The sequence below is a fragment of the Juglans regia genome, chromosome 14 (assembly GCF_001411555.2).
Source record: "Juglans regia cultivar Chandler chromosome 14, Walnut 2.0, whole genome shotgun sequence".
NCBI classification, from domain to species: Eukaryota; Viridiplantae; Streptophyta; class Magnoliopsida; order Fagales; family Juglandaceae; genus Juglans; species Juglans regia.
In genome coordinates, this window is record NC_049914.1 from 9,005,388 (window position 1) to 9,021,832 (window position 16,445).

The 16,445-nt window shown below is 34.4% G+C and overlaps 1 protein-coding gene across 1 annotated transcript; it reads left to right on the forward strand.

Moving 5' to 3' along the window:
- The first annotated feature begins 9,778 nt into the window (after positions 1-9,778).
- LOC108992990 (expansin-A4-like) lies at positions 9,779-13,291 on the forward strand. Its single transcript, XM_018967734.2, has 3 exons — positions 9,779-10,018; positions 10,562-10,880; positions 12,476-13,291. The coding sequence occupies exons 1-3, from the start codon at positions 9,871-9,873 to the stop codon at positions 12,783-12,785; spliced, it is 777 nt and encodes a 258-aa protein (XP_018823279.1). The 5' UTR covers positions 9,779-9,870; the 3' UTR covers positions 12,786-13,291.
- Positions 13,292-16,445: the final 3,154 nt, after the last annotated feature.

The following is a 16,445-nucleotide window of genomic DNA, read 5'->3' on the forward strand; positions in this document are numbered from 1 at the left end:
CATATATTAATATGGTGACGTCTAAACATTATATATATAGGAAATCCTTTGGAAATGCTATAACATAAAAACATCTGAATCTCTTTTTCTTTCACTGATCATTTACGAGCTAGCCGGTTTTGATCTTGCACCATTCTTCTTCATGGCCCTTACCCTTCATCTTGCAGCTAGCAGCTAGCATTCAAAGCTCGCAATCTTGATAGACTCGTGTCCCAGTTTGGATACTTAAGAATATATTAATATATCTATAAATTGTAATAAAATTATTTGAGTTAAGATGCTTTATTGAGTTTTAAAAAATGAGAGAAAAAAAATTGAATAAAATATTATAAAGTTAAAAAATTATTTGAATACAAATTTTTAATATAATTTTTGTTTTAAATTTTGAAAAAGTATTATTATTTTTTGTTTTTGATTGCAAGTTTGAGAAATTTATAATAATTAGATGAAAAAGTTAAAAATTTGAAATTAAAAAGTATTTGGTATTTGAGTGATATTTGGAAAAAAAAATATATGAGAATATCAAAGAATAGTTGAGAATAGTGGTGTTGCCAAATGTGCCTGGCCTCAAGGCTGAGCACCAATCAGAGTTAGAAAGCCCTAATTTCGACTCTGACTCCTACTCTTTGTTGAAGTTCGACTCCGAACTCCAACTCCTACCACTGTAAACTCCGTTATGACTTTGACTTGTCGGAGTGGAGTCGGATCCATAACCACCCAATCATATATTCACAGCTAGCAAAAAAATTACCACCCAATACAACCACCAAAGATTGACAGATTCAACCAGCAAAATCACTCAAAAATTACAACCACCAAATCACAAACCCCAAATCTTGAAGCAAATTTACTCAAAAATCATCCCAAAATGCTTATGTACCAAAAATGAAAAATCAACATGCCTACCTATGGTGGTGAATGGAAGAGACGCTTATGGTGAACTAGTGGTGAACGACGAAGGGAGGAGAGAGAGAGAGAGGCGAAGAGCTGGGTAGAGACAAATCATTGGCAAAGGGACTTAGGCTTACAAGATAAAAGAGACTTGGGTTAGAGAGAGAAGCCAACGACAAGGCGTAGGGGCAAGGGCAGTGAGCGAAGGGAGAAGAGAAACAATTTCGACTTTTGATATTGAATTGGAATGACTAATGAGGTCGGGGGGCACAAAACCCTAACCATAAAAAAATGTCGTTTTAAAGTGTTTTACTTAGAAGTGCGGTTGTTTGGGGAGGTGTTGGCTCAAATGACGCCATTTGTTTTACTCCATTTTGGCCATTATGGGTTTGACTGCCAGTAGGAGTGTAAATTCAAACCGGAAAACCGGTCCAGGACTGGTTCTTAGAATGTGAAAACCAATCGATTTCGGTTTAAAGATTTTTCGGATCGGACCGGACTGGTTGATAAAAATTATATATAAAAAATAATATTTGTATTATTGTATATATAAGTTTTATACAAAATATTATATATATATATATATTAATATATATAAGTTTTATATATCATGTATAATTATAAATTTTTATGTAAAATTTTTATATATAATATATATAATTATATATATTCATATATGAAATAATTTCTTATTATAATTTATAAATTATTACATAAAATGTTAATAATAAATCACCAAAAATTTATAACTAATACTAATAATATAATATAGACTAATGACTATAGTTATACTTATAATTAATACTACAAGTTTTTACTATTAGTTTATAACTAATACTAATATTAAATATATAGTTTATAATTAATACTAATATATAACTTATAATTATACCAATAGTCTAATATTAATACTATTATATAGTCTAATATATTAATAAAAGTATAAAACAGTTTTTTTTAAATCAGTTTTTTTTTTTTTTTATAAAAAATTTTGAATGACAAATTGTGAAATTTATATTTTAAAAAAATGGGAAAAACGGAATGGGCCGGACCGGAAACCGGTAAAACCGGAAGTACCGGTTTAGGAGGATAACTGGTACGTAATCGGTTTTGAAAAATACGAAACCGATACATACTGATTTCGGTCCTAGATTTTGTCTAAAACCGGACTGAACCGGATCGGTTACACCCCTAGCTGCCAGGTTTTTGAGCTTCTAAGCCCTCTTATTAGTCTATTTATTATTAGCCTATTTAGATTATAGTATAAATATATTATTTTATAATAATTAACTCATACTAGTACACCTGCGACAGAAAAATGCAAAAAAAATTTTGACTTGACTTGGTTTGTTGGAGTTTGATTTTTTGAATTTTTACTCGGCACTGGCCCTAAATCGAATGAAGTCGTTGAAATAGGTAGCGGTCGGTTGCTAACTACTTTCGCCTTTGAGTGAAGTATAGATATGGATAACTAGTAGTACAAGTACACGAAGGTCACATTAATATATGTATATATATTATATGGTCCATGCCATGAAGCTACTTTAGAAAACCGCATGCCTCAAGCTGCTAGCTAGCTATGCACCGACGAAGTTTTCAAACCAACATAATGTCAAAAGGCGGTCTTTATTTTGGAGTTCCACGAAAATAATCGCACGTACGTTGATTCTCCTCTTGGAGAAGCGAGCTAGGACCTCTTTAATGGTGGTTCTCCCATTATTCATGCACAAAATTAGTCTACGGTTGCGTTTGATTGGCATAAAGGCATGCTAAAAATTAATAGGAAGAAGAAGTAAGAAGAATATTCATTCTCTAACATAATTCCTCTCAAAGATGAAAAGTATATATTCTAGGGACATTATTTAAAATATTTATAAAAATATTACATTTTATTAACTTTTAATTTTTTAAAGAAATTTGTGGATAGCCGCCAACCGATCACCTAACATCCATTTTTGGTGGCCTTCGATGGCCGATCAACCACCAAACTCTGGATGGCTTGATCATTTTTAGGCCTCGGTCATTTTCATAAAAATTTTCAACTCAACTCATCTAATTATTACAATTTTTTTAAATTTTCACATAAAATAAAATAAACAATTCAACTTTTTCAAATATCAAAATAAAAATAATATTAAAAAAAATGAGAATATCTTTTCAACGGTCATGCTGTTATTAGGCTGAAAACAACCTTTAATAATTTTCTGTAGTGTAGCCCATCTATGGATTAATAATGGATGTGTGGCACACAGTAACAAAACCCGTAATGGAAATCAAATCCCTCATCTGCTCGATGACTCTACTCTCTCTCATCACTCTGCTACTAGATCTGACACCCCATATAATAAGGATAAGGGTAGGTGGTGTATGAAATCTCACATTGCTTGGGAAAGAGAATTTATTGCTCTTTATAAGGTTTCAATAGAGCTCCAATTGTATCATTGACTAGTCTTTTTGGAGTATAGGCCATGTGGTTTGGGCTTTCTATTGAGACGTTATAAATGGTATCAGAGCCTATTCCAACAAAAAATGTGGGACTTGAGCCGTGTCACTTTCGATAGATTGGTCCGACGAGGACGTCAAGATTTAAGAGGGGGAGATTGTAAAAACCCATAAAATAAGGATAATGATAGGTTGTGTATGAGATCTCACATTACTTGGGAATAAAAATTTCTTACTCTTTATAAGATTTCAATGGAACTCCAATTGAATTATTGACTAGTCTTTTTGAAGTATAGGCCATGTGGTTTGGGCTTTCTATTGAGACGTTACAAGATTAGATCTATCAACGCCCCTAGATCCATCGATGTCGCCCCCTCTCCTCTTTTCCACCACTCTCATCGACGGCACTCACTCTAATTATCACAAGAAATGCTAGGTTTGTTCTTGATTGTCTAGGTTCCGAATAATTCCTTGCATCTTTTGTAATGCACAATGTCAGATTTGGCATTTTATTTAGGTTGGGAAAAATAAAATCACATAAGCTCATTCTTGTTTGTTCTAGATAATGCCTTGCATTTTATTTGGGTTGGAAAAAAAAAAATCACATGTAGATTTGGCATAGAAAAAAAATCACAAAATTTGCCGTTTCGATAGGAAAAAAATCAAACAATTTATACAGTGATTAGAGAATGATGGTAGGACGGTGGTGACTGGGATGGTAGGTAATGGTCCAATGGCGGCATAAATCAATGTGACGAAAGCAGAGCAAAGAGGAGGGGAAGCGAGCTTTTCTTTATGGAGTGAGACTATTGAAATTATTGTATAATTTATGACGTGGCAGCAGATGAAATGAGAGTTACTTTCCTTCTAATATCAGCCCGACTGCTTAGAAGTAGAACTCTAAAAAAATATATTCTAGTAATATTTTATTTAATTTTTAACTTTTATTTCAACTTATTTTATCCCATTTTCAAAAATAAACACGTCCTTAAAGAAATTTTCGAAAACTTGTATACAAAGAAAACAATATATTTTTTATTTTTAGAAAAATTTAATTAAAAAAAATTGTTCGTCCACGTGTGTATTCGTAGAAGTTGTTTTGGAAAGGTTTCTGCAAAGCAAATTAGCCGTGACTCAGGCGTGGAGAGCACATGGGGGTTGGAGTTCATCAGATTAATGGATGTGACAACTTTGCCATGCCAACGTAAGTTAAAAACTAGCAATGCCAGATAGTCCGGCAGCCCACGCTTCCTACCCAATTTGCTCATTATTGTTTCCATGTGACCTATTCCTTCTTGTACAAGTAAATATAAATTCCATCCCCACTCTTTCTTCTTCTTTTTTTAATATCCTATACAACATTTCATTCAGTGCGAAAAGTTTATGGTTGTTCGATTGGATACATTTTCTGCCTATATAATTGGGAGTGACTCCTTAACTCAATGACTTTATTGCTTACAAATATAAGTAAGGCCACAATAACTTGCCACGCATGATATTTTTTCTTTTCTTTTTTTTTTAAAAAAAGAATTCATATATATATATATATATATATATATATATTTGCAGAAGTTTTGAGTGCAGTCAGTCTAGCACATCAATGACGGATTCAACAATTTTTCTTAAAGAGGCCAACTTTTCTACGCACGAGATGTTTACGTAAAATAAAAAAATATTACAAAATATAAAGCATAATTGTATATAAAATTAAATTTTGATAATTTTTCAAATAGTATAAAAATAACATTTTAAAAACACAACTTAATGTCTATTTCAGATTTAATTTTTACGACAATATTTTGTAGAATAATATTTATCTATTATTATTTTTATAAATATGAAGTATTTAAAAATTATTTTCTTCATAGCAACTAGCTATTGAGTGATCTTTTAGAATGTCATAGTAATGCATTCTAATATGTAAGCTAGTTTATCAAACTTCATGTAAACTCTATCTATTTTGGTGTCACATTAAGTATATAGAATGCTACAATTGAGACCTTAAATAAAAATTCTCCTTGCTCAATGAAGTTTAGAGGATAAAACATCTCTACTACTTTTTATATAAACCATTAATTTTAAATAGTTTTTATTGTATTTTCACTTTAGATTCTAGATTAAGAAACTTAATATTGTATAATAAAAAATTTTGGGATCAATGTTAATAGTTTATTATTTCTCCTAATTTTAGTGGGGCCACATCCTTAAAAATAGATAATATATAGAAATTTTACAGAGTTATAGGAAAAAATTAGATAGAGACATTTCTATATATACTGAAATTTTACAAAATTTTAAAAAGTATATGGGAATAAGAAAATTTTAAATTTTTTGGGGGCTCAATTTCTATATATATGTATATATATACATGAAATTATGAATAAAGTTTAGGGACTATTTTGAAAAAAAATTGGGTGGGTCATGGCACCCCAAGCTCAATGTAGATCCGTCGCTGTAGCACACGATCTTATAACATTAATATAGAGAGAGAGGGATCTTTCAATCACTTTTTTGTTTTCTTTTTTTATTGCCGGTCATGTATTGTCTGGAAATGGGTAAATTATGAGGCCAATATTGCAGTAAGAAAGTGTAAACCAAGATTCTAACCTATACACAATCATAAAAGCTTAGACCTTCGACGTTTACAAGCCCATTTTTGTTTTATTACTTTCGAAAAATATAAAAATAAAAAAAAAATTAACAGAAAAATGAAAATGGTGCAACATTTAGGTACTTCTGTGCATGGCTGCTGACCGGGGGTTTGAATTTTTTGGGTGCACCTAAATTTCAAATATTGAACAATATTCCATAATGGCAGTAGGTGGTCATGTGCAATATCATCAATATCTCAAATAATTTCAGGAATTATAGATCTCCGCCATCATGAGCCCCAAAGTAGTAATTTTGTGCTTTTTCTATTATATATATGATGTGAAATTCATAGATCAGAGTGAAAACACAGTCTCTGATCAAACGTACATGTTCTTCTTGCTTTACTGAACTTATTGCATACATGATTTTCTTGGTTTGGTTTGATTTCACATTTGCCTAACTCTTTTTATCTTTCGGCCAAACTTTAGAACTTAAAACAATTAATATCCGTCAAATTGATCGATCCCAAAGGATGATGAGAATCTGGAATGCGAATGCACAACTTTCCAACAAACGACGATCGAACTGATTATTTAGATATCTAATCCAAATTGAAATTTGCAGCTTAAACTTATTAAGTTTGTGGCACAAAATCCAAATCCTGCCACGTAATTATTTTCATGTAGATTATTAATTACGTACATAAATACGATGTGTTTGTTGACAAACAAAGAAAGTTCCTAGCTAGATGAGAAAGAAGACAAAAATAAAAGGAGGTCTTGGTACTCATCATCGATCTTTCTAATTAGATACTAATGAAGGCATCCAATGCATGTATCTCCATTAACTAACTAACTTTTCTGTAAACCAAGAATAATTAAAATTTAAAGTTGCTGGTAATTAAAAAATATTGTAACTTCTTTTTCTTTCGTTGACATCTCGAAATATATATTTTATCTAATAGAACTATAGGATGAAGAGATTGTAAATGTTGAAGGATCTAACTTTTTGAATACTCAGATATTATATCTTATTATTATTTATTATTTTATTATTATTTTTTACTATTATTTAATATTTTATATTATTAACATGATACCTCATACTATCTTACTATCTAAACGTAACTTAAATTTAAATAAATAATATTAAAATAATAATAATTTTCATTATGAATTTCGTCATCTTTAATCTTACTTGCTAATAGAGTTGATTTTACGTGATTTTATTTTTTAACAAGTTTGAACATAATTATGTTATATAATTAATATACCTAAAATGACAAAATATAAATAAAAATTATTTCTTAAGAATCTAACTTACAGTTACAAGCAAACATAAATAAGTTAAGAACAATGATTGTTCGAGCAACATGCATGCATGCTGAGGAGAGGTGGCAAAGTAAAAAGAAAAAAAAATGGTACGGAGACTTAAGATTTGCGCGGGCGCGCGTGCGTGTGGCTCGAGATTATGTTTGGTGTGGTGTGTGGTGGCCCACAAACAGTTAAAACGCCTTCTGGGGCAGGGGCAGGGGCAGGGGCAGGGGCAGCATATGGACCGATGATTACGGGATTAAGTGGGTCCCGACACCCACGTTGGATGCTCGTTACCTCAGTGTCTTATAGTTGGCCCCTGTCTTTTGCTCTTCTGGGCACCATCTTTCCATTATTACTATTATTATTGGTGGTTTACAATATTTCACGTCTTCATAACCCATTAAATCTTTCCTGGACCCCACGCCCCCCGACCCAAAATTACCCTCAAATCACAGCCGCTCCTCACGCTTCATCTTCCTGTCACCCTGTGGACCCAAAAAGCAGCTTCTCTGATATATTTTCTTTTGCTTTTTGTTTGTTTATTTTATTATCAAGTGGTTAGGTAGATTTTTATTATGAAATAATATTAGATAAAAATTAAAAAATTGGATAAAGTATTATTAAAATATAATTTTGATTTTAAATTTTAAAAAATTGAATTATTTTTTATATTTTATTTAAAATTTTAAAAAAATTATAATGATCAAAATGTGATAATTTGTGAAACAACCCAAACTTAGGCTTCGTTTGGTTATTAAACATCTCTCAACTCATCTCAACTCATCATTACAACTTTTTCAAATCTCAATACAAAATATAATAAATAATTTAATTTTTTTAAATTTTAAAATAATAATAATATTAAAAAATAATATTCTAACAATATTTTATCATCTCAACTCAACTCAACTCAACTCAACTCAACTCAACTCACTTCAACATCCAAACGCAACTTTAATCTCCTGAATAATGTACAGCAGTTGCTAAGGGTATATAAGTCAGATGGGGAAATAAGTACAGTGTATTATTACAAGGATTTTATAGAATTTCTAGCTTTACTTTTAAAATAATTATATACTGAATATTTCTTGATAGGAATGATTAATGATAGAATATCATTAGAATAAAGAATTCTGCAAATAGAATGTCTTTATAGAATATTGTCTTGCACAGTAAGAAAAAAAAAGGAATATGGTCCATCATATAATATTTAATGGTAACCTATAGAATTTAATAAATAACATTAAATGCTTATTAACCAATAAAAAATATTACATCTGATGTAAAACGGTATTCCATCGTCAATATAATATTTTCCTTCTCTTCCGTATTACAAATGAGTCTTGCTAGGTATAGTCCTCATTGGGGTATGTGTGCGCACGAAGAGGGTGCTCAAGTAATTTTATTATAATTTTGTTCAAATGTTAAAAATATCCCTCACTTCACATCATCTTCCTTCTTCTTTCATTCTTATCTCAGACCAAAAGACAGCCAGAGTAAAACTCCAATGCCGTCGGTCATAATCGATGTCATCTTCTCCTCTATTGGCCTCTGACCACGTAATAATCGAACTGTTCTCAAGAATTTCAATCGTTATTTTCTAAAAAATAATAATTTTCTCAAATGGGTAAAAATGTTTGTCAACAAAAAGCAAAAACTTTGAACCATATTATAACTTTCCACCATAACTATAACAAGAAAGACCACAAAATCACAATCAAAAGATCACAAAATTACAGTCAATCAAAACCCAAAAGAAAGAAAAAAGAAAATTTGCAACAAGAGTGTTATAACTCTGCGCATATTTAAACGAAAAGTGAAAAAATAATATACAAAACAAACAAAAGAGGTAAAAGAAAGAAAGAGAGACACTAGAGTAAGGAAAGACACCCATGGCAGTGGAGGCTTTGGAAATCATCTGTGCATAGAGAATAGAGATAGAGAGAGTGTGCGTATGCGTGGGTGGGCTAGCACTTTTTGTAGTTGACACTTGGCACGTGAAAGGGAGAGCTTTGTTTATGAGATGAATGAAATGCTCTTAAATGAAACGAACCGTTTCGTTTCGTGCGAACGAAGGCCCAACGGAGGACTGTATCTAGAATCTTTTCCATTTACAAATACAAATCATATGCCCCGCGGTAAGGACAGAGAAAAACGCGTCTTGGGAGTGGGACAAGCTACAAGCAACCTATAGCCGCTTCTCCCACAGGCCTCAACTGCGTGCAGTACACCTCCTCCCATCGATTGGGGAGATGAAACCCTTTGTTTCACGCGGACCCCAACTTATCCGTACACATTTTAACGCAATTGGAGTGTACTTATACGCGACGTCTAGCGAAGGTGGTTATAACTTATAGACACCCCCCACCACTTTTTAGTTTGCAGAAGAGGGCCCCATAAGTTACGAGTTTCTATTTTGGCCCTATATGAAAGGGAAGGTAAAACGAGAAAAATGATGGGCGTGTTTGGAAATTCCAAATGTCGCTCCTGTTGTCACTCCCCAGGCGCCCATAAGTACTCCACCACCACGCCACTTCATCCATCATCTCCAATCTATCTCGCTCCCTCTCTCTATTACTCTGTCTCTTGCTCTGTGTTTGTTTTCTAGTGTCTGAAAAAAAAAAGAAAAATGGGTGTGGTGAGTGTGGTGTGCATTGCCTCTCTTATCTCGTTAATGTGGATGGCAGAAGCTAGAATCCCCGGAGTTTACTCTGGGGGTGCCTGGCAGACCGCTCATGCTACCTTCTATGGAGGCGCTGATGCCTCTGGCACAATGGGTATGTTTTCTAACCCATTTCACTGTGTTTTTCTTTTTTAAGTTCCTTTGAAACTGTAAGTTCCCGCAAGTTTTAATGGATTTTGTGAACCATTTTCACTGCATTATTTCATTACATAAGAAATAGCAGAGTCCCCTGTTTTCACTCGCCTTTTTCACCAGTCGATTCTAGTACTTTTATCATACTGGTGGATGTTCTAGTGTTGAGTTTGGCATGGAATATTAAGTTCACATTTTGCTTTGTAACGTTTGCCCAATATTTCTATCGAGTTTCGGACTGCGGTTTCATACTGACCTGGGAAATCTCCAGTAAATCCTTGTTATATTGTTCGAGATTCTATCTCCTGACCGGCTTGTTCAAGGAAACATCAAGGACCCACCTGAAAATCTGTATTCCACGGTCCATCTTTGTAATCCCATTTTGGGTTTGAAAACTTTTTGTCATTGTCAATATTAACTAATTCAATTAAACTACAGTCTTTGTTTTGGGGAAAACTCGTATATTATCCTAGCTTGAGTGTGTGTTCTCATTTATTCTCTACAGGTGGAGCTTGTGGATACGGCAACCTCTACAGCCAAGGCTACGGCGTGAACACTGCCGCCCTGAGCACTGCACTGTTCAACAATGGCCTGAGCTGCGGTGCCTGCTTTGAGATCAAGTGCGCAAATGACCCGTCGTGGTGCCACTCCGGCAGCCCATCAATCCTTGTCACGGCCACTAACTTTTGCCCACCAAACTATGCCCTCCCCAACGACAATGGCGGCTGGTGCAACCCTCCTCGCCCCCACTTTGACCTCGCCATGCCAATGTTCCTCAAGATTGCCGAGTACCGGGCCGGAATTGTCCCCGTCGCCTACCGCCGGTAAGCCACCTCTCTGCTATATATATATATAACTGCTAAACCTTCGTGTTATCAGTGCATGATCAGCAACGTGACCTCGTAACAAGTGCTTAACAACCATCAACAACCATATTCATACGTGAATAAAAGTTGTAGAAAAATGTTTAGATCACAGATAGGTTTGTAAAAATAAAGTCTACAAATTTTCATTTTAATGATTTATATAAAATCTCTATCACCTAACATATAATATGACATGATAATATCAACCATATTCTACTACCTAGAAGTCAACTGTTTCCTTTTTGTTTTTCTTTATTGAGAAAATTAACCTATAATGCTAACCAGACCCAGATGTTGGCGAATGGTAGTTAGTGGCTCGCGGATGAGGGGGTAATGGTCCATATGGGCCGGGTACTGGTGCTGAACTTTATTGCTTTTGTCAGATGGTGGGGGGCTTTTACTCAGGCCACTTAGTTACCGATATTGTTCCTCTTAATTGTCCTCCCGTTTGGTTAGTTAGAAGGGTCTCTATCTTGGGGGGACCTTCGGGCCGTTTTTTAATTTTTTGGTCGCTTTTCCGTGGTTTGTTTTTACATATCTGTTCCATATAAAATCCTAAAAGACTAACGAAACCTATAATTTTTTCAATCTTACATAATATAATAACGTGTAAAAAATTATGCATAAATATAATATTATTCATATATATTAATTATATAAAATGAGCACGTACAGTTAAGAATCTGTACATAGTCTTAAGGCAGGTTTGGTACATCAAACAAAACATAAAATTCTTATCTCATCTTATCATTATACCTTTTTCAAATCTCCATACAAAATATAATAAACAATTCAACTTTTTAAAATCTCATTACACCTTTTTCAAATTTCAAAACAATAATAATATTAAAATTTAATATTTTAAACTTCAAAACAAAACACAAAATTTTCATCTCACCCTTCAAACCTACCCTTAAATATTACAAATAGAATTTATATATATATATATATATAATGGGCCTCTCTTTTTGTACCTCTTGAAGCCTATGCTTTTAGGGCGTGAGTCTTGATTCTTTTTTAGCAAAGCAAAAGTCTAACCCTAGTAGGCTATTGGCTATTGTTTTTACTTTTGACCCTTTCAGTTAAGTTTTTAAGGTATTATTATATTATATTCCCTTAGAAACACTTTTACGCACAACAGTTCCAATACATGAAAGATAGGGGTACTCATAGGATTGCGCCAAGTAAGGAAACAAACGGTGTCGTTTCATGGAGTCCTTTTGAACACAATAATCTCTTTTCTTTTTCTTTTTTTCCTTTTTTTTTTACTCTTGGGTAGTGTGCCTGAACTAATCCGGAGGATCTGGACCGTTCCATAGTTTTGGGCAGGAAATCTGAGGGGACACACTGAACCATGCGCATGTTGTTGCGCTGGTGTTTCGATGTCCCATCAAGCAAAAACCAAAAGCAATCCTACAACGTTGATGAATGTGAAAAACCTGAAAAGATGGGTTTTTGATTTTCTTCACGCCCAAATTGTGCCCCACCCTAAAATCACGGACCTTTTCCCAAATGACGAAACTGACCTGACCATCTTGGACTTATTTATGCAGGGTGCCATGCCGTAAGCACGGAGGAATCAGGTTCACCATCAACGGCTTCCGTTACTTCAACTTGGTTTTGATATCCAACGTTGCAGGCTCAGGGGACATAGTGCGCGTGAGTGTGAAGGGCTCCAGGACAGGCTGGATGACCATGAGCCGCAACTGGGGCCAGAACTGGCAGTCAAATGCTGTCTTGGTCGGCCAAACGCTGTCGTTTAGAGTCACGGGGAGTGACCGCCGCACCTCTACCTCCTGGAACATTGTTCCCGCCCATTGGCAGTTTGGTCAAACATTCACCGGCAAAAATTTCAGGGTTTGATGAACCCTCCCCCCAAAAAAAGAAAGAAGTCAAGAGTCAGAGTCAACATTTTAGAATTCCCGCCATAACCTATTTACCGTTTTTACCCTTATTGGCGCCAGTTTTTAGATTGTGGTCTCTTTTTTTGACTGGGGTGTGTTGGGGACTGTGAAAGTATTGTTGTTGTTGGAGCAATAAGTGAGTGTGGAAATTACTAAATTAGGGAGTGTTTTTTTTTTTTTTTAAGTAGGGGGAAAAAACAGTGGGTGGGTCTTTTTGGGGAGGGAAGGGTGTGAAGGATGCAAGTGTAACTTTATGTAAGGTGAAAAAAAAAAGGGCAAAAGGGGGAGGAAAATTGTTAAGTTTAAAGGCTGAGGCGGCTGCACAAGATTGCAGCCCGCAGCTTATAATGTTAGTATTTTTCTATATAGCATGGTCATGATATTAAGTATTATTTGGGGAAGTGTATTGTACTAACTTGAATATATTTGAATTAGAAAAGTATTTGGTTTGCTTCATTAAATTAATGATTTCTTGAGATCTAATTTTTTGAGTTGGTGATATATTGATATGGATGTCTTACTCTTTTTGACACGGTATTCAATAACAAAGTCTTGATTCATTCTTAAGAATATAAAGAAGACAAAGTCTTGATTCATTCTTAAGAATATAAAGAAGACGCTCCAATCTCGATACATTCCAAGCACTTTTAAAGTATGTTAAAATCTCAAATTTATCTTAATTTATTATTATAATTTTTTTAAATTTTAACATAAAATATAATAAATAATTTAATTTTTTTAAATCTTAAAATAATAATAATATTAAAAAATAATATTTTATTTAATTTTTAATTTTCATTTCAACTTAACTGAATTCAATTTAAAATTCAAACGCAATCTTAGAATTAAAATTACCATCATTTTCATTTTTTCAAATAAGAACATCTTGCCACTTTTTGTGCCAGTCAAGAAATGAATCAAATGATTAGCTTTTCGAAAACCACAAGCCTATCCAAGAGTGAAATATCCCATTCCGCGCTTCGTAAAGTGTTTAATGATGCGTTTGTAATCGCTTATGTGTACTAAAAAAGGATGCACTACGTTCAACCCCCTTTCCAATAGATGAGATTAGGTTGAAATGGCTTGCTTTCATTAACGTTCAGTGAAGGTAATACGGCATTCTTTTATCTTTAACAAAGGCTTCTTAGTCATTGAGTACTCGTTATGAAGAGAACCACCCTCATCCCAGTTATCATACTAGAAAGAGATGTTTCCATGTAACATCCGCCTAGTGGCTACTTGGATTCAAAACGTTTGCATTTAAAGACACCCTGAAAGTTCTTTCTAGCTGCGCCACACCCAATTGGGGTTGATTAGATATGAACATGCATATACGGCATGGGAGAAAGATAAAAAAAGAGATGAAATGACTTGTGAAGAAGTTGGAGTTTGTTTCAAAGAGGATATTTGCATGTCACAGTCAAACACTCGAGGGAGAGATTTTTATTTTGTATGCATATACAGAAAAGTCCGCAATATAACAATTTACATAGGATGGTAATGGTACGAAACGAGGGAAGTTGCATTCGACAGCAATATCTTAGTAAAGGGTCTTCATTTTATCAACACTAATGCGGGAAACTTCCGTTGCATGTATGAAGTAGGTTTTCAAGAAAGCACATTCTCACACCTTACCAAACAAATAACTACGCACCCCTCCCCTTCCCCCCAACAACGTGGGTACTTGCATGGATTTGGTCATTTGGGTGAAAGATAGGACTATGCAATACATCTTCCGGAAACCTTTATTGATTAGAATTTCATTGGCAACTTCACCCGTTGCTCCATCGTCCAAGAGAAGATTAGGGCGTACCATCACCAATATTCTTCACATGTAGTGTGTCATCCTCCACTTTGGTGGGAAACTTCCAAGGATTTTCTCAGATGCTTCATATCCTTCGACCATCCCAATTTCAAATGATTTAGATTTCCAATGTATTTGTAATGCAAGAAAGAAAAAAGATACAAAAAAAATAAAAATAAAATAAAAGCATTTCAATTTATTGGATATCGAAACCATACTATTTTTTGGGTGCATTTTTAGGATTAAAGAAAACATATTTATATCTAGGACATGTATAGCTTTTCTTATTGACATGTACCGGTAAAGCTGCAAATACAATTGACACCCAATTTGAACGACGGGCACAAACAACATGTGTGTGTGTGTGTGTGTGTGTGTGTTGTAATATCTTTCAAGCAACAAATGCCAACGCTTTTAAGTAAAAATGAGTCACATCAATGCAATTGCACGCAACCAAAGTAGAGCACATGGGTGGGGTTGGGGTTTGTTAGTGGCGCTGCTCACATGTGGGCAGAAAGTTGAGTTGTTCTCCTTCTCTCCTTTGTTTTGTTTAGTTCAGGAGACAAATATCTTTGGATCCCAATACTACTACCTGAAAAAGGTAACAACAAGGTAGGGCTTTGGATTCCTTGCGCAAACCCCTACTCCTCATCCTGTTCGTTCTCAATCTTTGGGGTGTGATGTGAGCCCCCCACGCCAGAATATTCCCTTCACATGAGAGTGTGTGAGAGATTCTATGGGACCATAACGGATATGAACTATGGATCTCTAAACAAATGGAAGTAAATGAAGGTTTATCACACAAAATGCTACGATGATAATTTACATATCTCCTGTGTTTGTCACATTATAATCACTCTCCATATCGGAGATAATATGATGATTCGTCCTAAAGTCATTGGTTTGTTGGGTAAGTGGTGCGTGGTCTAGAAAAGCCCATACAGCAGGCCCATAAATCCGGTCAAGAGCCCAGTATGTACAAAAAGATAGGAGTTATGAAGTATATGCTTAATGGAAACATCACACACAAGATAAGTGTACAAAAGGCCCTGAAAATAGTTTCTGAGATCGAAGATAACGGATCTCACGATGCTTACACCTCTGCCGGCCGGCATCATGTATAAGCAAGTGATTATGTAATTAGAAAGCGAGTGCATGTGTCCATATAACCTGTAACATTGCAATGCCTAGTCCAAACTAAAGAACACAAGCATCTTCCATCGGTACTCCATCCATTATAGTTTTGTCTTTATCAAAATACAGGCACATCAAGCAAAAGAAAATTTCTGAAAGTTTCTTTATATGCAGGTATGCATGAGACGGACTACTAGCAGCCAGATATAACTGAAACCTCTAGGAGCACCACATCCACTATGCTTCAGTAAAGGATGAACCGGCCACAGATCCTGAAAATGTATATATTAGAATAGAAATAGCATGAAATGTCGAAATTAATGACAACAATTGAATTATGTGCTGTATAAGTCATATATGCCAAGTATAAAGTTGGACATTAGGTGTGATGAAGCTTCAATTAGAACATCAGTCTGGATGACTTGATGCCAACCAGCATCTATGTACTGGCACAGATTACTTGCATAATGACGAATTAATACCAAATGTTGACATGAAAACTGGCTGTCATTGATCCAGGCAACTAAACAACCAAATGTTTCCTACCTTATTATCCGGGGTTGTCCCATTTCTAACCATAACTAGACAGAATCCAACAAGTAAAAAGCATTAGAACTGTAACCTGTATATGTCATGTTAAACACTCTCCATCGTAGCACTTACAAATTACAATGCATATCT

Bases quoted from the DNA above. Each gene is read 5' to 3' on its own strand.
- LOC108992990 (XM_018967734.2), top strand. From the start codon at position 9,871: ATGGGTGTGGTGAGTGTGGTGTGCATTGCCTCTCTTATCTCGTTAATG. The intron at 10,019-10,561 runs GTATGTTTTCTA...TATTCTCTACAG, and splicing joins TGATGCCTCTGGCACAATGG to GTGGAGCTTGTGGATACGGC. The intron at 10,881-12,475 runs GTAAGCCACCTC...TTATTTATGCAG, and splicing joins GTCCCCGTCGCCTACCGCCG to GGTGCCATGCCGTAAGCACG.